This window comes from Pleurodeles waltl, chromosome 5, assembly GCF_031143425.1.
Source record: "Pleurodeles waltl isolate 20211129_DDA chromosome 5, aPleWal1.hap1.20221129, whole genome shotgun sequence".
In the NCBI taxonomy this organism is placed as follows: domain Eukaryota; kingdom Metazoa; phylum Chordata; class Amphibia; order Caudata; family Salamandridae; genus Pleurodeles; species Pleurodeles waltl.
The window spans coordinates 854,017,397-854,044,167 of NC_090444.1; the positions used below are offsets into that span (position 1 = coordinate 854,017,397).

At 42.9% G+C, this 26,771-nt stretch overlaps 1 protein-coding gene across 2 annotated transcripts in view; it reads left to right on the forward strand.

Moving 5' to 3' along the window:
- The window catches only part of ABCB10 (ATP binding cassette subfamily B member 10), a 1,288,341-nt gene that overhangs the window by 624,566 nt on the left and 637,004 nt on the right, over window positions 1–26,771 (forward strand). For both annotated transcript variants that reach the window (XM_069234944.1, XM_069234945.1), the window contains exon 6: window positions 20,379–20,514. In XM_069234944.1, the coding sequence (XP_069091045.1) occupies window positions 20,379–20,514 (136 nt within the window). The remainder of the gene's footprint in view (window positions 1–20,378; window positions 20,515–26,771) is intronic.

The window sequence follows — 26,771 nt, forward strand, 5'->3', positions numbered from 1 at the left end:
TGGGGAAACATAGGGATAGGGGCAACACAAACCATATACTCCAAAAGTGGAATGTGAACCATGAATGGACCCCAAACCTATGTGACCTTGTAGAGGGTCGCTGGGACTATTAGAAAATAGTGAGAGTTAGAAAAATAACCCTCCCCAAGACCCTGAAAAGTGAGTGCAAAGTGCACCAAAGTTCCCCTAAGGACAAAATAGTCGTGTTAGAGGGAAAATGCAAGGAAAACACAAATCAGCAATGCAACAACGATGGATTCCTGACTGAGGGTACCTGTGGAACAAGGGGACCAAGTCCAAAAGTCACAAGCAACTCGGAGATGGGCAGCTGCCCAAGAAATGCCAGCGGTTGGTGCAAAGAAGCTCTTACTAGGCTGAAGAACTGTGAATACTGCAGGAACGACAAGGGCTAGAGACTTCCCCTTTGGAGGATGGATCCCCCACGCCTTGGAGAGTCGTGCAGAAGTGTTTTCCCGCCGGATGGACGCCAACAAGCCTTGCTACACGCAAATCGTGCGTTTGGCGTTTTTGGACGCTGCTGGGGCCCAGGAGGGACCAGGAGGTCGCAAATTGGACCTGCAGAGAGAGGGGACGTCGAGCAAGACAAAGAGCCCTCACTGAAGCAGGTAGGACCCAGAGAAGTGCCAGAAACAGGCACTACAAGGATGCGTGAAACGGTGCTCGCCGAAGTTGCACAAAGGAGTCCCACGTCGCCGGAGACCAACTTAGAAAGTCGTGCAATGCAGGTTAGAGTGCCGTGGACCCAGGCTTGGCTGTGCACGAAGGATTTCCGCCGGAAGTGCACAGGGGCCGGAGTAGCTTGCAAAGTCGCGGTTCCCAGCAATGCAGCCCAGCGAGGTGAGGCAAGGACTTACCTCCACCAAACTTGGGCTGAAGAGTCACTGGACTGTGGGGGTCACTTGGACAGCGTCGCTGGATTCGAGGGACCTCGCTCGTCGTGCTGAGAGGAGACCCAAGGGACCGGTAATGCAGCTTTTTGGTGCCTGCGGTTGCAGGGGGAAGATTCCGTCGACCCACGGGAGATTTCTTCGGAGCTTCTGGTGCAGAGAGGAGGCAGGCTACCCCCACAGCATGCACAAGCAGGAAAACAGTCGAGAAGGCGGCAGGATCAGCGTTACAGAGTTGCAGTAGTCGTCTTTGCTACTATGTTGCAGGTTTGCAGGCTTCCAGCGCGGTCAGCGGTCGTTTCCTTATCAGAAGGTGAAGAGAGAGATGCAGAGGAACTCGGCTGAGCTCATGCATTCGTTATCTAAAGTTTCCCCAGAGACAGAGACCCTAAATAGCCAGAAAAGAGGGTTTTGCTACCTAGGAGAGAGGAAAGGCTACTAACACCTGAAGGAGCCTATCAGCAGGAGTCTCTGACGTCACCTGGTGGCACTGGCCACTCAGAGCAGTCCAGTGTGCCAGCAGCACCTCTGTTTCCAAGATGGCAGAGGTCTGGAGCACACTGGAGGAGCTCTGGACACCTCCCAGGGGAGGTGCAGGTCAGGGGAGTGGTCACTCCCCTTTCCTTTGTCCAGTTTCGCGCCAGAGCAGGGGCTAAGGGGTCCCTGAACCGGTGTAGACTGGCTTATGCAGAATTGAGCACATCTGTGCCCAACAAAGCATTTCCAGAGGCTGGGGGAGGCTACTCCTCCCCTGCCTTCACACCATTTTCCAAAGGGAGAGGGTGTCACACCCTCTCTCAGAGGAAGTTCTTTGTTCTGCCATCCTGGGCCAGGCCTGGCTGGACCCCAGGAGGGCAGCTGCCTGTCTGAGGGGTTGGCAGCAGCAGCAGCTGCAGTGAAACCCCAGGAAGGGCAGTTTGGCAGTACCAGGGTCTGTGCTACAGACCACTGGGATCATGGGATTGTGCCAACTATGCCAGGATGGTATAGAGGGGGCAATTCCATGATCATAGACATGTTACATGGCCATATTCGGAGTTACCATTGTGAAGCTACATATAGGTAGTGACCTATATGTAGTGCACGCGTGTAATGGTGTCCCCGCACTCACAAAGTTCAGGGAATTGGCTCTGAACAATGTGGGGGCACCTTGGCTAGTGCCAGGGTGCCCTCACACTAAGTAACTTTGCACCTAACCTTTACCAGGTAAAGGTTAGACATATAGGTGACTTATAAGTTACTTAAGTGCAGTGTAAAATGGCTGTGAAATAACGTGGACGTTATTTCACTCAGGCTGCAGTGGCAGGCCTGTGTAAGAATTGTCAGAGCTCCCTATGGGTGGCAAAAGAAATGCTGCAGCCCATAGGGATCTCCTGGAACCCCAATACCCTGGGTACCTCAGTACCATATACTAGGGAATTATAAGGGTGTTCCAGTAAGCCAATGTAAATTGGTAAAAATGGTCACTAGCCTGTCAGTGACAATTTGGAAAGAAATGAGAGAGCATAACCACTGAGGTTCTGGTTAGCAGAGCCTCAGTGAGACAGTTAGGCACCACACAGGGAACATATACATGCACACCTATGAGCACTGGGGCCCTGTGTGACAGGGTCCCAGTGACACATACATATAGGCCACAAACCTATGAGCACTGGGGTCCTGACCAGCAGGATCCCAGTGACACATAACAAACATACTGAAAACATAGTGTTTTCACTATGAGCACTGAGGCCTGGCTATCAGGATCCCAGTGAGACAGTGAAAACAGTGACAAACACCCTGACATACACTCACAAACAGGCCAAAAGTGGGGGTAACAAGGCTAGAAAGAGGCTACCTTCTCACACCCATGCACCACACAATTTAAAACGCTGACCCAGAACATATTCTTTCTCACTGGGGCGACAGTACATCTGTCAGTGAGGGGGAAAAGGAGTCGTCATCCGTGTTGGGACCATATGAATTGAAGAGTACCAGTGCCTTGCCTCTAGTGTACCCTGTACCATTATATATCTGCCCTCCATATCAGGTTCCATGCATGTTAAGGTGAACCGGACCCCGGGAGCTATCCACACCAGCACCCATAGCAAATGAGGTTGAAGTAGCACTGTAAGTCTATGCCCTTCATTTTTTGGCAAGTTCTGTAGCTTCAGGCTTGTTTAAATGGGTCTCCTGGAGACATGCAATACTAACTATGTGGCGTTTGAGAAGCTATAGCATTCTATAGTGTTTATTGAAGGTGCCAAGCCCTCTTACAAACACTTTGGCCCTCATTACAACATTGGCGGTATATGCCACCTACCGCCGTGACGACGGCTGCTACAGGACCGTCACTGCGGCTATCAGCCACCCGCCAAATTATGACCGTAGCCAGAATTTCACCAGATGGATGGCGGAAATCCGTCTACGGCCATGGCGGCGGATGGCGATACGGTGGCGTTGCTGCCAACAGCAGCGCAACAGCAGTAGACTGCCGCCGACCGTATCATGACACATGATTGGGCTTGGCAGTGTTCTGCTGGCGGACGCTGCTGCTGGCATTGCCTTGTTCAATCTCCTGCCGGAGGACCACCTGCAATCAGGTAAGTCAGGTGCTCCGATAGGGGAGGGGGGTGATTGTGTGTGTGTGTATGTGCATGCGTGTATGTGGGTGTGAGATGTGTGTTGTCCGTGTGTGTGTGCGCGTGTATGTTGAGTGCATGAATGTGTGAATGTATGTATGTCAGTGTGTGTGTGTGTAATGGATGTATGCATGCGTGGATGAATGTGGGTATGTGTGTATATAATCGTGTTTTCAGTGGTGCGTGAAGGTGCGTGTATGTCGTTGGCGGGTTTGTAGTAGGGGGGAAGACTAGGGGGAGGGGAAGGGGGCGGGGAAGACCCCTATCAGTGACAGTGACAGGAATTCCCTGTCACTGATAGTGCCTACCACCATGGTTTTCGTGGCCGTAAGGAGGCCACGAATAGCATGACAGTAGGCAGGGTCATAATCCCGCAGGTGGGCTAGTTTCAGCCACCTGGCTCGAGACTGCAGTCTCCAGCCTGGCGGTCATTACCGCCCTTGCGGACGGTGTGGTATATTGGCAGTTTGGATTGCAAGCCAAACCGCCAATGTAATATTATGGGAAAAAGTACCGCCAGCCTGTTGGCAGTACTTTTCTTCATTTTACCACTGTCCACCAGGGTTGTAATGAGGTCCTTTGTGTCTTTAATGCAAGTTTCTAGTTTTCTGTGTTTGATATTGTTTGGGTTTAGTATAGTCAATCTGTACATAGGTTATTTATTTCTATATTTTTTTCTTGTACTTCTGTAGCCAGGCGAGTTTTATTTTTCTTTCATTTTTGAAGGGGGAATATGTGATACATTGAGTCCTTGGGGAATTTTGGTAATATGTGTTTTCTGATAATGCTGGGTAGAATTAAATTTGCAGGGTCGAAGGTTGAGGCATTGGCGGTTGGGCACTGTTGGAGTAGGCTGTGCTTTGTATCGCTGTAGGTTTGAGTTTTGCAATAAAGCTTCAAGAAATCTACTTGTCTTTATTGCTACAACGTTACTCAACACCCTGTGGCCAGGTCATGACTGAGACCTTGTGGAGTGACCACACATTCACAGTCTAAGAAATACTGAGAACCGAAAATGAAATATTGAGTCCTACTTAAACTCTGTGGTGTTCACATAAACACATTTGTCACATGGTTGACCAGGGGAGGAAAAGACTAACAAAACTAATTGTGATGCATTTTAAATTTGGAAAGGAAGTAATTGGATTGGTTGCATTTCACTTGTAAATGCCTGCTAAGTCTGCCACATAGCAGACCAGGGGGCACCCTTAGAACAGTGAATCAGCTAGTCCTGGCTCCTCCATTGATTTAAACACTACCATTGCTGCAACTTCTCAAATGCACATTTGGCACCTTTTAGAATCAAATTGTGGGCTGTGAGTTAGTATGGAGGCTTGGAGTGTTAGTGCAAAGTAGGTATTCTGCTAAATTTAGACATGGACTTTTCCCTTGCACCTTCACTCCAGGATCACCTACAGTGGAGTAGCCAGTTTGCCGTAACCCCTAGTTGCAAGGAAGCAAATAGGCCACCTGGCCACTGCTTAAACTTTGAAGCACAGCAATACCCAGGGTTCAGTGTGTCTCACGGACATTTTGGCCCTGGTGCCACAATACCTGCTGCACAAATTTAAGCTATGCGCTGATCACCTAACATGCCTTGACAATGGTAATGCAGAATTTGAAAATGAAAGTTTTTATAAAGCATGAAAAGGTGTCTGAAATCGAGTTTAACAGGCAAAATGTGTGCATGTACGTGATTGTTAAACATGCTGTGGTGCATGGAGACCAAACTGGGAAAACACATAATTAACCAGCATGAAAAATTGGTTAGAACTGTTTCCGCCTAGCATGGGATGTTGTTGGGAGGTGTGGCTACATATATCGTAAATGCAAAACGATTAATGGGCTTGGTAAAAGAGGTGCAAAACAGACTTTAAAAATACACCCATTGACTTAATGGTGATTATGGTAGATTAAACAATTTATCGAAGAGCTAGCTAATATTCATTTGTGGGAAATAGAGATGTTAAAGTTATTGGCGTGTAATAATAATATTGTTTAAAGAAAAAAACAATTCTTTACAATAATACCAAACACAATAAAAACAACAACTCATTTGGCCATTTTAATAGTAATCAAGTTTCAACATTATGAGCACAGAAAATATACGGGATCTCAAAATTTGATCAGCTTACCAATAAACCAACAGTCCTTGTCTAAATAAACAGCATTTAGCAGCCTGTTCTAATGTTGGCCCTTATAAACACATCTTTAAGATATGTTCTTCTCATTTTTAAAGGAGCAGGGCATCTACAGCTTAGATGTTCAATCAAGTCATCCTTTTACCCATGAAGTTTACAATTTAATGACGGTGATGGTTGCTACCTTATAAAATTAGTGGGTCAAATAAAAAACACATGTTCAACCCTTTAAAAATAAACACGCCTGAAATTCCTCCTGCCTCACATTGCATGCTGAACAGTTGTATCAGAGCCAATTCAAGCACTGCTGTCATGCTGCTTACAATACTAACTAGCATAAAAGCAGTGCCAGGATTGGCTCGAGCAGGCAAACACAGCACTCCATCAGCCACCAGTGGGGCTGTGCCTCTGCTTCTCAACTTCCTTTCTGCTGTTGATTGCAGAAGTCTGAACTGCGTATGTCAGGATGTTCAGTTAAAACTGCCACTGGTCGTCCCACTGAACTGCTGTAATGCTGGCAGGGAGAGCTCAGTTGTGGCCCCGCCCCTAAAAAGGTGAGAATACTAGGGAAAATGTGTGACTGTGTGAACACTGAATTTATTACTAATGAATTTTATATACTGTGAGTTAAGAATTTACAGAGAATTAGACTAATGTAGAAAGTAATGTGACTCAGAAAATGTGGACACTTGAGTGGCCACCATGGTATACATAATGCTTTTATTTGAATGCATAATATATTAGTTGAAATGCAGGAGTGAAGAAAATTGTAGTACTATGTCACATTAATGATTTCTTGCTATGTGATTGCTTATTATTCTTAGGCCTTAAATTAGTGAGGTTTGGGCCTAGTCTGCACAGCCTCATATTAAGCTGCAATGTTTAATAAAATTGTGGGAATGTATGTCCATAGACATCACTGCATTTATTGTTCACTCTGTGTTGACCATACGTTAGCAGATGTCTTTGACTTTCTCATGAGAACTGCCTGTTAGAATGTCCTGTATTAGAAGTTATTCCTTTGTATAATTCGATGCGTGAGATAGCTATGTTCCCAGTAACCAACAATGGATGCACTGACTGAAGTACAGATTGTTACAAGAAAGTTACCTGACAAGTCGGACAATAGGAACAGGAGAAGAGGAGACAATCATCCATGTGTGAAAGACAGTTTAGTTATATCTTGGATTTGGGGTTGAATTCTTATTGGAGTAATTGTAAACGTACGATTTTCTGATCAATGACAAGGTGGGAAGTTCCCTAGGACATTCTAACTTAGCTCGATTGCACAGAGGAGGAGTGCTCATTTTCCATTTAGATTTTTCCCGCCGTAGAGGTTCTGTTTGAGGGGCTGAAAGGCTCCTGATTACTTTATTTCTAACTTTGACTTTACTGTTAAATTGTTAATGGTGGATGCTGACCCCTTAGATTTTGCTTTCTAAATGGTTCAGATAGCTTAGAATCACCGTCTCTGAACCATCCCTTTTTACTGCCCATTTTTTAAGCTGACTGTACAGGTGTACAACTGATGAAGAGAAATAGCAGCTTTCTGATCCTTATGAGGAGAGGTATAACAAAATGCTATTGTTCTTGTTGTAGGTTATGTTCTTTGTTTTTTAGGTACCAACCGCTATTTTGATAACCATAGCTAGATGTTTTCCAAATTATCCTTAAAATAAAATGTGTTTTGCATGAAGCCCAAACATGCTATTCTAATCGGAAGGGTAGTTAGGGAGACACATAAAATGTTAACCAATTGTTATTAACAAAGAGTTGATGTTGTTCATTTGCTGACTCTAGATGTATGTTATTTCTATTTCGCAGTTATTCTTGCTCTTAATTTGTACTGTGATTCTTGAATGCCTACCTGTCAATGTGTTAGCTAAATTGAGATTCTCCTGAAGATTTGGTCAACCTGTGTTATTAAAGTATGTTTACCTTTTTTGTTCTGAGACTAATTTACGTGACATTAGCATTGTTAATATAGGGAAATAAACTTTCTAACTTTTACATAAAGGTGTGGTTATTTGTGGCCAAATAGGTCATGGTGTGTAAAAAGCACTGATTTCAAAGAGTATTTGATGATGTCTATTGATTATGATATTGTAAATGCAGTGAATTAAGTTTATGGTGAAACCACTCTAAGCGTAGTCAAAAGGTCTATCGAACCTCTAACGCGTCCCCTTATAAATTGACAATAAAAGACCAAATAAGGACAGACATGCTAACAGAAATGGTAGCAGAGGATGGTTTGGCTACTTAAGAGGCCATCATAAGGTCCTTTTTCCCCTGGATCATGCTTGAAGGTTTATGGTTAGTCTCCTTAAGAGGCCACCATAAAGTCCTTTTTCCCTTAGAAATAGGTAAAGGAGTTGCATGGTTTGTCTCCTTAAGAGGCCATCATAATGTCCTTTTTCTCCTTAGATTGTGTTAGAAGAGTCGGATGGGTATTTTCCATAAGAGATTAACATAATTAACAGATTTGATAGAGAAGCAGATTCAGTGATACGAAGTGAAAAGATTATTCCTCCCTAAGAACCTACCATGACTTTCCCAAAACCTTGGAACTTGCCAATGCTTGTTTGAGTATGTTCTCAGTGTTTCTAGTGACAGTGTGAATGAAATAGGTTTTGCGCTTGCACAGCTTAAGCAAATCGCAGGTGAATTGTGATGTTTGAGTGTGTCTAGGGAGTTTGCGTACTCTAGATGAAGTTGTTTAGGGAGTTTGCGTCCTCCAAAGTGTGATAGTAGGGAAATCGTCGAACTTCACGTGTGTGGTGCTTTGTGTTCAAAAATTGTCCATGTGGTTGTTGATATGCGGACCCTGCGTGGTCTAAGACTCCGGAGTATTGAATAAGTATATTAGACACTTGGTTTATGTTGTAATTTGTCTGTTTAATAGGTAAATCGGGCGTGGTTGACAAACTCAAGAGTGCATGTTAAAGGAGTGATCGGTTTTTCAACTGAGATTTGGTGAGTCCAATGTGCACCAGGAGGGTCCATTGATAGTTGAGAGTAAAATGTGGTGGTTGAATTTTGGTTGCGAGTTAGGGAAACCGAGATAGGAGTATCTGTCAGGGGGAAAAGCCACAGAGAAAAATCTGTAAGGTTTCTGAAGCAGTTGTGTTGCATACCTGTAGTAAACAGACAAGTTGGGTGTTGATTTTTATTTAATGCTTGCAATATTTGCATTTAGTTTTGCAAGAATTTGAACTGTGAAAGACAAACCGAAGGGATTTTTTCAGCCGCTGTACATGTTAGTGTGACTTCATTGGAGCCGCGCTGGGATAGGGTGGTTAGCGAGAAGGGTCACAAACGGATTGGTGGACAACCGTGAAGTGTAATTGGTTGGGAAGATTAGCGAAAAGGATTTTGGGATTGAAAATCACTTCCTGATTCGATTGAAAGTAGCATATATTTCCGAAAATGAAATTTTTCAAAGCTTTAAAGAGTGCCCTAAGGGGAGATATGTTAATTCCAACTAGAATAGGAGAAAGGTACACTCGCCTATATTGTATTTGAAGAACAAAGTGCTGCACCATGTCTTTGGCTGAAACAGTGGTGCAAAGAAACCGAGCGAAATGGGAGTTTAGCATTCCCTGCCCATGGAACCTTTAATTTGAGAATTTTAGAGAATTTGAGGAGAGTACTCTATGATTTGAAACCTCCTCCGAGACCTGCACAGTTTGAAGCTTTAGCTATTTGAGAACTAGTAACTAAACAGTAACTGAAATTTGAATGAAGAATGAGAAAAGCAGAGAAAACTTTAGCAGAGACTAGATGAGATAGTGAGAAAACATTTTTGAGAACTGAGACTTTACTGGGAATGAAGTTCTTTCCAGCAATTACACAAGAGAACCGGAACGAGTCAAAAAAGAGTACTAAGAAGAGGGATTCCTATCCTTCAGACAACAGAGAGCAGAAATCCACAGAATTTAGGAAGTCTTTAACACACGATGAGGAGTCAGATGATGACAAGTTTATTTTGCAGTTACTGAGGAATCGTCCCCCACCATATGCAACACATGAGAGAGGTTCAAGTACCAGTGTAGGCTCTACAGCTCCGATACCACTTGACACTACACTGAGCCAGATACAGGTTAGTCCTAATGTTCCAGCTACTTCTGCGTTTCAAAGGCCTATGCCGCTGATTGACATTACCAGAATTTTTCCAGATATACCTATTATAGATGCTGTAACAAACTTAGTAGTGCCGACAGGACAAGCTGCCCGCATTAGACAGGTTTATTTGAAGCTGATTTGGTCCAGATAGAGTCCACATTGAATTTGATGTTCCTAGTACAGACACAGATCATCCCGAGATATACCACCATAACAAGATCCCAGACAGAAATGTCTGCCCTGGCAAGTCAGAATACAGGAATGAGGTACCCTAGAGATCGAAAGGCCCAACCAAATCTAGATGCAGTGTCAGTACCAGTTACCATAGGTCCGGTCATACTGTTGTTTGTCCAGGGAAACAATAGAGCAGTGAGCAGAAAATCCTGAATCCAAGAGTAGAGAGGGAGAGGTCTGATGAAAGCGCAAGAATGATGACCCTCATGAGACCGACATTTGATGGAACATGTCCGTTAATCAATTTGAGCTCTTTTAGGACTCCTCAAAAGTAATCAGGAAAGATTCGACATAGGTTCCAGTCCAAGCATGGTAACACCAGAAACTCCGAGCCTGACGTTATAGCAAGTGACCAATGTAAGCAATAACAACATTTCATTACAAGGTTTGACAGCTCAGCAGTTAACTGAATGGTTAGAGAAGCTGAATAGCTCCCAAGGAGATTCCAGCGGGGTTAGTGTACTGAATTTGACCAGGCTAGAGGCAGAACTCTTAATCGAAGGAACAATGGGGTTGGACAGAATTGATTCTTTACGAGAAGATGAGTTACGTTATTTGTGCAAACTGATTACTAATAAAGCAGGTATAGTACATCAGCAATTGGCAGACTAGGCAGGAAAGTATGACATATAAATTGACAAAACATTTAAAGAGGAGTTACAGATTAGAGTTCGACTCAAAGGACTTTGAGAACCTGAGAGTACCAGGAATGAAAATTCACATTAGGGACTTAATACAGAGCATTCGGAGATGGGGAGTATTAGATAAATGGGAAGGCAGATGGGCGAAGAAGAGACAAGAAGAAAAGGGATTCTGTGAATCCTACTGCGAATGTGCACCAGGTTGAGGATCCAATGAAAATCTTAACCAATAGGAAAGATTCCCGGAAGGAATTTTGTCCATGTCCCTTGGAGCAGAAGTGACATTTTGTCATTTACCAGTGGTTATCCCAGGTTGAGAAAAAAGCCAGTACAGTGGTACCAGCAAACAGGTTTGTGAAATTCACAAAATGCCTGTCGGAGGATTTGAACATCCTGTTAGAAATAGCAGTTCCAGCAGACCTATGGGTCGAGTGCAAAAGGAGTGTAGATTGGCTGACAAGAGAACCTCAGAGAGATCCAGCAACAGGTACACCGTCCACTGACGTAATTAAATACTACTATAAAGTGATAGAATTTTTGAAGACAAGAGTTTCGCCCAAGAATATTGAATGGCAAAGAATCAACAGAACAGATCAGGAAGGGAAGGAGTCAATACTTGCATACTATGAGAGATTGTGGCAGGCGTTCAAACATTACAGTGGCACAGAAACAATTGAGCCAAAAGACATGTTTCATTTTGTGTTCAGATTTGTTTGAAAGATGAGACCTGAGATTAGGCAGATGATTAAGAGCCATTTGATTTGTTGGCAAGCAAAGCCGATTGATTGTATTGCAGTATGCAAAGTACTGTGGTGATGAGATTGAGTTGAAGCAAAGAAAGTTGAAAGAAAAGGCAATGGTGATGCAGAATAAAGCCGCACAATCAGGAATGCAGGGAAGTTTTCCACAGTAGCAGCAAAGAAACATGTGGTTGCAGAACCAGGTGAAAGGTAGAGGTCCTGGTGGAAATGGAAATATGATCCGTAGTCCTGATTAGAATACAATTGTTTGTTAAGAATGATGTGCAAGGAATGAGAAGAATGTTACCAAGTAATGCTTGTGGAGGCCTCGGAAATTGGACAGTGTCCGATGTTAGGTCAGGAAGGTGTTGTTCAGCAGACAAACAAAATCAATTTTTCCCCAAATATGAGAAGACAGAGAATGAGAGGTCAAAATCCAAATGTCCAAAGTAATGTGAATCAGGTGCAAGGTTTTCAGCCTATGCAACAAGTGCAAATGCCGTGTCACAAGATGTCCCAGTCGCAGCAAATGCAACCTCAAGTTCAAATGGTACCTAGACAACAAATTCAAATACCTCAGGCCCCAATGGAGCAGCAGCAGGTGATGCTTCCTCAGCAGGTCAAAGGTTTAACCAGAGTAATAACACAGTACACCAATTCCCACTACACAGTGAGGATGAAGCAAATGATGATTGGGTGTGTGAGAGTCCAGATGATGAGGAATGCGTGTTAGCAGCTTCATTAGAAGTAGACCAGAAAAGTCCATACGTGAAGGAAAAAGTGATGGGTCACAGTCTAATTTTTAGTCAACACAGGAGCTACACGCTCTACAGTAAGAACTGAAGAAGGTCCAAACCCGCCCCTTTCAGGGAAAACCGTGCAGATTGTAGGAGTTGCAAACCAATATTTGACAAACCCCATTATAGAACCAGTTCAGGTTAAAATTAGCAATTTTAAAGGATTACACAAATTCGTAGTTTGTGATTCAAGTTCAGTATCCTTACTAGGGAGAGATTTGCTATGCAAAACAAGATGTTAAATTACTTGCTCAAATGATGGAATTCCCATTCAGACAAACTATGATGATGAAGATGACTCACAGCAATAGATTGTGATACAGTGAATAAGGAGCACCCTTTGACCAGCTTCTTTCCAGTTTTCACAATGAGAGATCTTCCTACTGACTTACAGGGAACAGTTAAAATGAAAGTGTGGGATTTTACAGGAAAGGACATTGGTCTAATTAAAGGAGTTGAGCCAGTTAAAGTCCCAGTAAAGTAAAATATGATTTTCCCCCAGATTCCTCAATACCACAGGACATGATTGAAGGGATTGCACCCATAATTGCGGAAGGTGTTTTAAAAGAAGTACTGAGCAGCCCATGTATTTCACCAATAATGTGATTGTGAAAGCCATGTGGGATATTTTGGATTATTCAGGATTGGAGGAAGGTAAATGATATTGTGATTGTGTTGTACCGTGGTGCCAGCTCCAGCAGTGATATTGTTTCAGGTCCCATGCGATGCTGAATGGTTCACCGTAGTAGACCTGTCACAAGCATTCTTTTCTATGCCTCTTCATGAGGATAGCCAATGTCTCTTCTGTTTTAAATTTTTTAACCAAGTCTATTGTTGGTGTAGAATTCCCCAGGGGTTTTCAGAAGCACCGTCCATTTTCAACCAGACCCTAAAAAGAACCTGGAGTCATTAAAGATGCCTTCCCAGTTGACGTTAGTCCAGTACATTGATGATCTTTTAGTCGCGTCAGACAAAAGAATCATGTAAGTATGATACTATTGCTTTATAAAATCACTTGGGAGAGAACGGGCATAAAGTGCCCCCAGCAAACTTACAGTACTATCAGAAAGAAGTGAAATATTTGGGTCACCTAATTGAGAAGGGAATTAGGAAAACTTCTAGAGAAAGGGTCACAGCTATATTACAGATGAATCCCGCTGCAACACAGATGTCAGGATGTTTCTGGGAATTGTGAGCTGGTGTCGTCAGTGGATTCCCAACTTTTCAAAACCATTGCTGAAGCTGACTCACAAAGAAGTTACTGATCCCTTAGTGTTAGACCAAGCCTGTATGAAAGCCTTTACTGAGAGAGCGAGAGAGCTTGTGCAAAGCCCCAGCTTTGGGTATGCCTGACTACACAAAGCCCTTCTTGTTGTTTTTTCATGAGCGTTATGCATGTTCTGTGTTCGTGCTGACACAAGTCCATTGTAGCCTAAACTGCCCAGTAGCATATTTTTCAGCTACTTTGGACCCAGTTGCAGCAGCTTTACCTGGCTGTTTAAGTACAGTAGCTGTGGTTAGATTAAGTCTCACTCACAGTGAGAGCATTGTGATGGGACATCCTTTTACTGTTATGGTCCCTCACTCCATTGAAGTTTTACTTTCCAGAACCAAGACACAACACTTGACTAATGCCAGGTTGACGCGCTATGAGACTCTTCCTGGGTTTGCCCTATATATCATTGAAAAGGTGCACAGTGCTTAACCCAGCAACTTTACTTCCAAAAGAGAATATTGAAGTTGACAAATTGAAAGAAGTTGAACATGACAGTTTGGAGGTTACTGATTTGTGCACAAAACCGAGACCTAATACCCGAGATACTTGATTGGAAGACAATGACCAAATTATTTTTGTTGATGGCTCCTGTTTAAGAGATACCATGGGAACACTGAGAGCAGGATATGCTGTGTGCACCATTTCTGGTATACTCGAAGCGCCCTGGTTCCGAGGACTGTATTCTGCACAAGTGGATGAGTTGGTAGCCCTTATGAAAGCATGCCATGTCTCTGCACAGCTTAAAGTTACCATTTATACTGATAGCCAGTACGGATTTGGAATAGTCCAGAACCTTGGCCAGCTGTGGTCACAGAGAGGTTTCTTGTCCTCTCCTGGTTCACCAGTTAGGAATGGTGAAAGGATTCATGATTTGTTACAAGCTTTACAAATGCCAGAGAAGATTGCTGTGGTGAAATACAGTGCATATCTGAAATCACAAAATTTTGTGGCCTTGGGTAATGGATATGCGGATCAATTTGCAAGGTTTCGCACATTGAACTGTATATCGTTCAAAGACAAATGGAAATTGTTACCTGAAGAAGAAATGTGCCCAAATTATGCACTACATTTGATTGCCACTTGTGAAAAACAAAAAGCCCTTCAGGAAAATGTTGAGAGGGAGGAAAAGAAAAATTGGTTAAAGTTGAAATGTGTTCAGCGTGAGGATGATGTATTGGTGTCCGGGGAGAGACAAGTGGTTTTACCAAATAATTTGTTGACTCAGATAGCTAGCTATTATCATGGTCAAACACATGTTGGAAGGGATGCCATGATTCGCACCTTTAAGCAGTTTTGGTTCAATCCAAAGTTTAGACAGGTTGCCGAAGCAATTTGCCATCTTTGCATCATCTGTCAGCAGATGAACGTGGGGAAAGGGACTGTGGTCAATATGAGCCACACTGGAAGAGCGGGAGGTACATTTAGCAGAATGCAGTAGGATTTTATTGAGATGCCTGTGTGTGGATGATTGAGATCTGTGTTGTTTATTGTTTGTATCTTTAGTCACTCTATTGAAGCTTACCCTACACAAAGAAATGACAGCCTTACAGAAGCAAAGTTACTTCTTAGGGAACTGATACCTCGTTTTGGTTTTCTGGTCTCTTTAGAATCAGATAGAGGAAGTCACTTCAACAACGAAGTAATTAAATTATTATGTTCAGCTTTAAACATTAAGCAGAAGTTTCATTGTAGCTACCGCCCTGAAGCCTCAGGACTTGTTGAACAAATGAATGGTACCTTGAAGTCAAGAATTGCAAAGATGTGTGCGTCCACAAATCTGAAATGGCCGTACGCACTGCTGTTAGTTCTTGTGAGTATGAGGAACACCCCCAACAGGAAAACTGGACTGTTGCTGCATGAAATCCTCATGGACAAAGCAGTGAGGTTGCTAGTGGTTCCTGCCAAAACTTTTGGGAACATAACAGATGATATGGTGTTGGATTACTGCAAAGGTTTGGCTGATGTTCGCTCTTTCTCTCATCAGGTGGAAGTCACTGCACTGCAATCGTATCAGGATCAAAGCTACAACCTGAGAGCGGGAGATTGGGTTGTGATCAGAAAACATGTGAGGAAGACTTGTTTGGACCCTCTGTGGAAAGGCCCATACAAAGTAGTACTGATTACTGCTACAGCTGTGAAGTGCGCTGGAGTTCTGAACCATGCCAGCCATACTCGGAAAGTACTCTGTCTGTTGGACAATGAAGAAGAGTTGTTGAGAGTACTAACTTCCAGACAAAACCCAGGCTCAGAGAAAGAACCAGGAGAATTAGAGACTAAATCGGAACAGACTGAAAACAGTGCAGATACTCCTGTGTGGAACTAAGTAGAAGACCTACTGGAAAATGACAGTGAACCGACCTCAGCTGAGGTAGCAGGAGAGTCTAGCCAGAGGACGGCTCTCCGAGGAGCAGACGGTCTTGAGAGACAAACAGAAGAAACAACAGAACCAGAGGTGAAAGGAGTTGAGGTGGATCAAAGCCAAAACGATCTGACTCCTCCTGAACCAGTTACAGGTATGTCAAGAAAAAATCCTGCAGAACAAAGAGAAGTTACAATTCCAGCACTGAAAAGAACCTTGACAAAAGGTCCACTTAAAGGAGATAAGTGGCCGAAATCACTCGTCAAGAGGAAAGAAGCAATTACAGTGACAAAAATTGAAGAAGAAATAGGCACAACAAGAAGAGAAGATTTGAGTGATGGAGAATTAAATGGAGATCGAAGATTGAAAAAAAAGAGAATTGCAAATCAAAGATTTGGAGGTCCTGAATGGCCGTATGCAACAACAAGTGAATGGCAGAGTGAATTTTTGTCTTTTTGTTTTGATCAAGAAATTCCAGGTCAATAGTTTGGCACATGAAGGAGATCAATGAACTGAACTTGGTAAAATTGTGAATCTCCGAAAAGTGCAAACAAGACTATTGAAAGCAACCAGAAGAGGCTCTAAATCACCTGAATTGACAAGCTGCTAAACTGATTTTGACAGGAAAATTATCGATTTTAACAAATGGTCCAGGAAGAAAGACTGAAAGCTGTAAATAACTGCTAGAGAAGATTGAAGATTTTTGTTTTGTTTTGCTGCATAGTTATAATTTTTCTCTTCTACATTCTGATTCTTTACAGATCATGAGTAACCACAGCTAACAGGTTAGGAACATTAGGTGCTGTAAATACATAGGTATTGGTTTGGCGATTGTATGGATGAAATTGTGTCTGGTGAGCATGACTCTTCTTGACAAGATTGTGGCCAGCCACACCTCTGCTTTAGAGACAACTATTGCACTTAGAGAATTAGATAAGTTTAGGATAGATGAGAAATATTTGCATATAGACATCAACCAAGGGGATCTTTCCTCCAATGTTTTCTATCGCTTATTGCTTGAGTATGTTTAGACAATGAATGTGAGAGATTGTTATGTCTGTACACAGATTCCTTCATCAGTGGAGAAAGGAGTTACTTACCATAGCTTGCCCTTTACTTATGGAATAAGTTATAGTCTTCTACTAGCAATATTCTATAACCAGGAGTACATTCAGTACTTCTGTTCAAATCACAACGTACTATTTTCATTTGTTCCTATAATTAAGTACCTGAGTAGAGTAGCTAAGGAAAACACCATAGAATTAGTAAGAGGATTCTTTGAACCTACATTGACATTTGACACAGCCTCCCCACACAGGAACAACTTCACATGCTTGCTTACACCTAAGAAAAGAGTTTTTTAGATCAGACAGATGACAGGAGAAAGGCTTTAAAGGAGAAGTTAAACAAGGGCTTAGAGAAAAGGACATTTAGAAATGATCATGCATTTAGCAAAATAAAGAAACAGGGAAAATTAGCTTTAGATGCACAACACATAGGGAAGCTTTGTGTATATAGGTCTAAATCTAGAACTGATATGTTGTTTGTGGGAACGAGTGAATGTAGACATGTGTTTTTGTTTCAGAATAATTGGACGTTCATGTTAAACGGACAAGACCCAGCAATTACAGGAATTTATTACACCTGTGGACCAAATGCGTATTATCGTCTCCCAAGAGGATGAAATGGCACATGTTACCTGGGAATAGTTTTCCCAAAGATTGATCAACTTGAGAACCTCAATGAAGTACCTAAAATGACTAAATTACATCATGTTAGACAAAAGCGAGAAGCTTATTCTGGCATAGTTGGAGACATATTTGGAGCAATGAATCCTTCAATGGGAGTTATTCTGAATTCTTTGAAAATTCGAAAGTTGTCTATTATTGTGAATAACATGCTAACAATTTTTTTTAGGAGCCATGATCCTAATGGATACAGAGATGGTTGTAATAAGATCTAGGCCTTGCATTAGACATCCTTTTGGTGAAGGAGGGCAGAGTTTGTAAAATGCTGAACTCGCAAAATTGTTGCTCATATATACCTAACGATAGTAAAGAAATTAGAAGCCTTATTAACAATTTGACTAATGATAGCGCTGATTTGAAAGAGCTGAAAGAACTAGGAGTTTGGGAAAATGTTCGTTGAGGTTTTGTTTCTGTGGGAGTTTGGCTGGGCAACTTAAGGGATAATTTTGAAAATAATACAAATAATATTGATTATTGTGACTTGTATATTTGGAGCTTGGGGAATTTATAAATGGTATCACGTGAATAAAATGAGGAATTTAAAAAATGATTAGAGGAGGGAAGGAATTAAAATGGAAAAGTACTTTAGAGAAAATTTGAAAAGGGAAGAAGAAATAAAAGTTACAGGGAAAACAAATTTTAGGTGAACGAAAATTTGTATGGGATAATGTAAAGTGTGATGACATATTTAGTCGTCAGAGGAGGAATTGTGAACGCTGAATTTATTACTAATGAATTTTATATACTATGAGTTAAGAATTTGCATAGAATTTGACTAATGTAGAAAGTAGTGTGCGACTTAGAAAATGTCCACACCTGAGTGGCTGCCATAGAACACGTAATGCTTTCATTTGAATGCATATTATTAGTTGAAATGCAGGAGTGAAGAAAATTGTAGTAGTGTGTCACATTAATGATTTCATGCTGTGTAATTGCTTATTAACCTTAGGCCTTAAGTTAGTGAGGTTTGGGCCTAGTCTGCACAGCCTCATATTAAGCTGCAGTGTTTAATAAAATCGTGGAAATGTATGTCCAGAGAAATCAATGCATTTATTGTTCACACGGTGCTGACCAAATGCAGTCGCGGCTGGCACTCAGCATGGTGGCGGGTTGGGGGAGGCAAAACAAATTACCCCTGACCAAACTTTAGCAGATGTCTTTGACTTTCTCATGAGAACTGCCTGTTAGAATGTCTCGTATTAGGAGTTGTTACTGTGTATAGTTTGATGCGTGAGACAGCGATGTTACCCGGAGCCAACAATGGATGCACTGACTGGAATAGAGATTGTTACAAGAAAGTTACCTGATGAGTCTGATGATGGGAACAGGAGAAGAGGAGCCAATCATCGACGTGTGAAAGACAGTTTAGTTATATCTCAGATTTAGGGTTGAATTCTTATTGGACTAATTGTAAACGTACGTTTTTCTGACCAATGACAAGTTGGGAAGTTCTGTAGGACATTCTAACTTAGCTTGGTTGCACAGAGGAGGAGTTTGAGGAGCTGAACAGTTCCTGATGACTTTATTTCTAACTTTGACGTTACTGCTAAATTGTTAATGGTGAATGCTGACCTCTTACATATTGCTTCTTAAATGGTTGGGATAGCTTAGAGTCTCCGTCTCTATGACAAAATGCTCTTGCTCTTGTTGTAGGTTATTTTCTTTGTTTTTAGATACCAACCGCTATTTTGTTAGAGCCATGGTAGATGTTTTCCAAATTAACTTTAAAATAAAATGTGTTTTGCATGAAGCCCAAGCATGCTATTCTAATCAAAAGGTTAGTTAGGGAGACCCATAAAATTATAACCAATTGTTATTAACGAAGTGTTGATGTTGTTCATTTGCTGAATCTAGATGATTGTTATTTCTATTTCACAATTATTCTTGCTCTTAATTTGTACTGCGATTCTTGAATTCTTAACTGTCAATGAGATAGCTAAATTGAGATTCTTTAGAAGATTTGGTCAACCGCTGTTGTTTATGTATATTTAGCCTTTTGGTTTTGAGACTAATTTACTTGACATTAAATGAACTTTCTAACTTTTACATAAAGGTATGGTTTTGGGTCATGGTGTGTAAAGATAACGGATTCCAAAGAGTATTTGATGATTTCTATTGATTATGATGTTGTAAATGCAGTGAATTAATGACTTATGTTGGAACCACTCTAAGCGTAGTCAAAAGGTCTATCCAACCTTTAACACGTCCCCTTATAAATTAACAATAAAAGACCAAATAAGGACAGACGCACTTACAACTGTGTGTGATGTAGTGAGTCACAGTGGGTGGTCAGAGGGTCAATGCCTTCACACCTCTTCAGATGAACCACCTGTTTAATGAGCACTGATCATTCCCTGCACCCTCGAATTGAAAAATTGGAATATAAGAGATGAAAGTGCAGAGTTTTTATTTTTTTATTTTTTTAAACAGGATAAACAAAGGATGACAAGTCAAACTGTTTACACTATAGTAAGAAACCTGTAGAATAGCGTGTTGAGCTTAATTTGATTGTGATTAGCAGGCTTTGAAAAGGTTCATAAAAATCTTTTATTTTGCGAATTGTATTAAGATTCTAAATATGGTAACATTGGGACTTTGTAGTATGCACGTTCTTGTGTGTGTATGTAAGGGGCTGTTGTATTGTAAGAGATAAGCTGAGTTAATGGCTTAAAAAGTATAAAAAGGCAACATGTTACCCAATGTATAGTGTGTACCAGTGTAACTCCAAAGAGGTGCGTACTTGTAGCTCTGACAAAAGATGATTTGAAGCTGAATGTTTTTTTCTTCACAGACTGGATTATCTGGCAACCTGATTGTGCTCTCAGTTCTGTACAAAGGTGGATTATTGATGAGCAGCGCTCATATGACTGTGGGTGAACTTTCCTCCTTTCTAATGTATGCCTTCTGGGTTGGAGTGAGTATCGGAGGTATGTCATCTATATGTATGTATTCATGGATGCATGTCATGTGCAAAGTGGATTTTGCAAAATGGGAGTTTGTAATCTTCATACTGTTTGTATTATGGATAGCAGCAGAGCTAGCCACTGCTTCTTAAAATATGTGTAGGCTTTTCAGCAGCTCATATATATATATATATATATATATATATATATATATATATATATATTTATATATTCAGTTGAAAACACTACAATTTTATTTACCCCCCTGGTTTGGCAGAAAATTGTTAGAACTCTAAATGGAATGTTTGTAGTATATTTTTGCTAGAAGATGTCTGAATTTTACAATTTCTGCAACTGCTTTGTTTAAGAAAACACGAGGTCATCCGAGCCTTCATTTTAAATAAACTAACATAAAACAGTTGGTTTGGTGCTTTAAAATCTTGCAGACACATAAATCAGCTTTATGGATAAGAGTAGAACAAAAGTCTCTAGTCTTGTAAGACTTTCATGTAGGAATTATATTGCATAATTGGCAGCAAATAACCCTCAGGGATGTAAGTTACAAATAAAGGTGGTCCGTAGGAAGTAAGGTAGTTTCACTCTGGCTACTCCCATCAAAGAAGTGTAAAGCAAATTACTCTAGTAGCAAGCAAGAAACAACTAGCAACTTAATGTTAGTGTTAATTAAAGAGTAGGAGGGAATGCATTCCCGGCTCAAGGCTCTGCAGACAAGACCCTCACTTCAAGTCTAGGATGTCTTTGAAACCCATTGTGAACAGACTGAAAGTGTAAGACAGTATTCTGCCATTCCTTGGAGAATTACCCAGGTGTGTTTGTCATAAACATCACAAGAAGCCAACACCACTAGAATCAAGAAGAATGTCTTGTGCAAGGAAAATCTGATATAGAGCTGCTACAGTGCATATTTTTCTTGATCACATTGGCCTGGCACTCATTCAGTGTTGTTTTGTCTATTTGACATAATGACTGCATGCGTGGAGTGGGGAGTGTGTGTATGAATGCGGAGGGGGATGTGCATGTGTATGAATGCGGAGGGGATGGGAGTGTATGAATGCAGGGGAGGGTGCGTATGTGTGAGAGCGAGTGGGGGTGCCTGTATGTCAGTGTGAGTGTGAGTAGGGGTGTTTGTATGGGTGCGTGCGAGCGAGTCGAGGTGTATGTCAGGGAGTGTCCGGATGAGATGGGGTGCATGTATGAAGGTGTGCAGGTGAGTGGAGGTGTGTGTATGAAGGTGTGTGGATGAGTGGGGGTGTGTGTGGGAGTGTGAGAGCGAGTGGGGGTGCGTGTATGCCAGTGTGAGAGCGAGTGTTTGTATGTGTGCTGTCGGGTGGGGGTGTGTGTCTGCAAGTGTGTGGACGGGTGAGGGGGGTGTTAGCAAGTGTGTGGATGGGTGGGGGCGGTGTTTGCAAGTGTGTGGACGGGTGGGGATTTGTGTGCCGGCGACAGGAATGGGGATTCCTTTCGCCTGGTGTGTTAACACCAGGGTTTTCATGGAGGGTCGACCGCTGCGAAAAGCCTGTCGGTTTGCTGCCTCCTAATATTGGGGGGGGGTGGATCTTAGGCCTGCTGCCAGCCCAGAGGAGCTCACTGCCGGCTGCAGTGGTCCGACTGGACTGGTGGGATTGGTGGCGTTGTGGTGGTTTGGCAAGACTTGTAATGCGGCAGAGTTTACTGCCTGGTCCGCGGCGGTTAGACTCCCACCGCGAGTGTGGTGGTCTTAAGACCGCCACACTCATAATGAGGCCCTTAATCTGGAGAAATGGTTTGGCAGTTGTGCAGTCTAGAGTCCAACCCAGGATATTGGATATTTTGTGACCAATGTGAGAAAAGACAATAAACAGTGTTGGAAATTGAATAGAATTGCTCCAAGATCCTAAAAGTTAGCAGTCAGGGCCTCGCAGAGGTAAAGCGGGGTGGGAGGTAAAGTCATCAGGGACTGAGTAATGAAAAACAGAGTTTGACAGCTAACTTACGTATTCCTTAGAAGTTCTGAAACAAAAAAATTGCCAGAAAGGACATGTGACAGTAAGTCTCTTCTGTCATACTTAATTAGTCACAAATATTTTTATACATGTTTTAATATTTTATGGGGTTAGGGTACCTGCTGCAGAAGTCTTTGTGTGCCCGTCACGTTTTCTGGGGATACTAATAACAGCAGTAAGATAACTCTTGTAGCTAGTGCACTTGCTTGCGAGATTTGTGTTTTGTCCCTTGAGGACACTAAATCTCCAAGTAGTACTGTCAAGGCCCTGGACCGGAGAAGCAGACCCCTTTCAAGGAAAATAAGAAAAAATCAAAAAAGCTGAATAAACCAAGTATAGATTGCGAATCTCCTGCATTGGATCCACCCCGATAGCAAGGTTATAATTGGAAATGAAGCATACAACACACCTCCAACTAGCTGCGCCAATCCAGAACCCACACAACACAACAAGGAGGAGGTAAAGACCCTCGCAACAGAGGCCGCCAATATTAAACAAATCGGAACATTGGAAGGCTCTCAAGAGATAAGAATTATACCTCAAAATACCAACTCTGTTGCAAGGAGTGCATTTCCGAGTCTGAACACAGCAATCATACCAGGTTATTTCACAGTATGGACGCTAACTGATTAAACTTTAGCAGGTTCAAGCGACGCAAAATCACCTAGTCATCATTACATGAGCCACATGAGGTGGCGGGAACAGCCTGGCAAGTTGCCACCATCTTGGCCCACCCCTATGGCATTGACTTGACAAATCTCTCCCCCCTGCTCATTTTTACAGAATGTCGATAGGCAGAGCGCCCCAGAGCAGGGCCACCGTGACGCTAATTCAATCCAGCCTTCCAGCACAGTGCAATGGCAGGACAAGGCACAGTGCTCTAAGCAGGTTACGATGAACTCCAGCGACTAAAAGGTCTTTCTATATCCTGAGTAGGTATCGCAAGGAACATGAACGTACGGAAATAACTTTTACCAATCGTGCACCAGTAAGTGCTATCAAAAGAAATAAACAGCTCTTAGAAAATTGGGGAATACAAGTCAGAGATGCAACCCCACCTAACTATCCATCTTATTTTATCGAGGAGCATGTCAACGAGGCTCAGTGTATGGGTATGGTAAAAAACAACAAACTAAAGCGCACAGCCACTCAGTTTTAAGGGGCATTAAATAGGGCCTCAGACCTCTACCAAATATATAAGGGTCTTTATCAGCAACAGCAAACAGAGGGAGCCGCCGGCCAGTGTACCCTGCAAGCACAGATATCTTTGGACTGGGTGTGGCTCCCACAAGCCCTCAACTCTGTCCTAGCAAACAGCCATTGCTTAACTTCCCCTGAGCAGTACCTCCTAACACGAAATTTAGTTATTGGAATATCAGAGGACTAACAGACTGTGACTCCAAGATAGCAGCTACAAACGAAATCAAGAATTGTGACCTGGTAGCCCTGCAGGAAATGTGGGCACTCCACTCAGCCTCCTAGACGGACTCCACAGCCTATGAATCGCCAGCAGTAGCCTCACAGGTAGGGGGCACGCCTCCAGAGGAGTGGCAATCTACGTAAAGAATGATCTGTCAGTAACTGTAGGTACATTATGTAAAGGGAAATGGGGACTATATCTTCGTCAGACTCTCCGCCGCAATGACAGAAAATATAAAAACCAAGCGTACAACCATCCTAGTTGGATGCATTTATCTCCACCCAGGAAAAGCAAGAAGAGATAGAACGCTGGCGCATTACTACCCACTTTGAAAGATCTTTCGGCCACCTACCCGGATGACATGTGGGTAATTAACGGCGATTTTAACTCAACCCTCTTGCCCACAATGCCAGGCTCCCCGTTTGTGACACTGGACGGTGAAATTTGGGCCATACCCCAACCACTAGGCAAGTGCAAAGAACTGACAAACATGAAGTTGTCCTGGCCTCCTTCCTAAACTGTCTTGGTCTGCGCACATTAAATGGGAGGCTCAGTGCAGACTCTCCTGCAACCTATACACATGGTTCCTGCTTCAGAATGGCCACCCTGGATTACATCTGGGTGTTGGTGGCGCATTTCCGGGACTTTGCAAAGTTCAGTGTAATTTCTTCCTTGGCTTGCGACCATGCCATTCTAAGCTGCGTAGCCAGGGCCACTCAGCCAGCCAGACAAATGATAAGTAACCTAGACAGACAGGAACAGCTTGAGTCTGTCAAAAAACTAAAGTGGTTAACGACGAAACAAGAGAGGCAAGGAAATATTGTAAACCTCTTCAGGGATACAGTTCAGCAAACCACCAGCAAAACTGTTACTGCTAATAGCTGGGACTCACTGACAGACCATTTGAGGAAAACCTTAAGTCCCCAGTGATGAGCGATAAGGGCAAGCCAACTGCCTCCTTCAGCCAGGCAGCAGATGGAAAACACCAAATAATGGCCCTGAAACACAACTTAAAAAACGCCCTGCGGAAGCTGAGTAAAGACCAAGAGGAAAACAAAGTTCTGAGAACCCGGTTTATCACCGCCTGTCTAGAATACAGAAAAGCCCTCTATGCTCAAAGGAGGGTAGAGGAAGCTAAGAGGTGGGTCAACGCATATGAGGTGATAAAATCCAGGGACCAGAGGAAATTCTGGTTATGGGTCAATAAGTGCTCTAAGCTGGCGTAACTTGTGACCGACACCAACATTGCGGCAGACAAATGGGAACCCCACATAAAGCTTCTCTAGGTGGAGCCAGCAATGGCCAATAGTACACGAGAACTGCCAATAAACAACCCAGTGGGTAATACAAAGCAATTGGAATTAGACTGTGAAGACCCTGGACATACAGCTTGTGAGAACAGCCTCCAATAACCCCACCCCAAGCAGCACTCAGCATTAAATATCTGCTAGCAGGAGGCTCACCGTGCCCAAGCAGCATTCCTGCTGCAGTATTCATATGAGCCCCTACCCAATGGGCCCGCAGTGATGGCGCTGTTATTCCGGGAGTGTCGACTTGGACGCAGCATTTGAGAGACATGGGGAGGGGGGGGCACTCATGTTCCCAATCCATAATAAAAGGCTGCTACCGACTGATTGCGCTATTAGATGTTGAAGGGAACTGCTATGCCAGTATACTAAACCATTAACTACTGGCCTGGGCAGAAGCCAGGAAGTTAATACTCCTATCTCAAAAAGCTTTCAGAAGGGCTACCATATAGAAGATAATTTAATTTGCGTCATCCACTTGATTGAAAACGCAATGTCAGCCAAGGGAAGGGCCCTCTATGTGGGGTTCATTGACTTCCAGACAGCATTTAACAGCGTGTGTCGGGGAAAGCTCTGGGCAAAACTCAGAAATTGGGCCAACCTGCAGAGTCTGTTAAAAGCAATTAATGCCCTCTATTTAGACACCTGGATGAAAATAAGGGTTAGCACCTGCTGGGCCACAACAAGAAAAATCAAGACAACCAAGGGCCTGAAGCAAGGCTGCATATTGGCAACACTCATATTCAACCTATACCTGGCAGACCTCCCAGACCACCTGACATCAGTGAGAGTATTTCCACCCAAATTGGCCGGCCTCGAAATCCATTCACTTCAGTATACGGATGACACGGTTTTGCTAGACAAGACTCCGATTGGCCTCCAAAGACTTTTTACAGCACTGACAGGTTACTGTAAGGCTAACTGCCTGATAGGGAACATCACTAAAACAAAGGTGATGATAGCCTCACGGAACTTGATGAAAAAAGGGGCATGGTTTATCAAGGGAAAGGCCATTGAGGTGGTGACCTCCTATAAATACTTGGGAGTCTAGCTGGACCAGAGGGGCCGCCTGGCAGCTCACGTCACTGCTCAGCAGGGGGACTGCTAGCTCCGTAGAAGGGGTCTTTTCTAAAGTAAGAAAATCAATGACCTTTCTTCACTTTTGAGAGTAATAGGATATAAATTCCTCCCCACAGTGGCCTATGGGACCCCGACCTCTAGAAACTAAATGGCCAACTAGCTAGATAGAGCACAGTCAATATGCTATCGTAAAGTCTTTTGGCTCCCAAATTGCACCTCACATGCGCAAATCCGGTTAGAGTTCGGTCTTAGCAACAGTGGATGTTAAAAGCTGAGTTTTTAGCCTATAGTCTGAAAGCCAAGCGTGCAAGGAAGGGCACGCTTGAAGGCTTCAATTGGAAACGAATAAGCAAACTGGAAACGCAGTGGCTCCAGTTTCTCACCCAGGCCTTGGAGGATCTAGAGGCACATACAGTTTGGACAAGTGGGATACTGGCATCAGTGGCCTCCCAAGTTTTTGATGAAGACGAG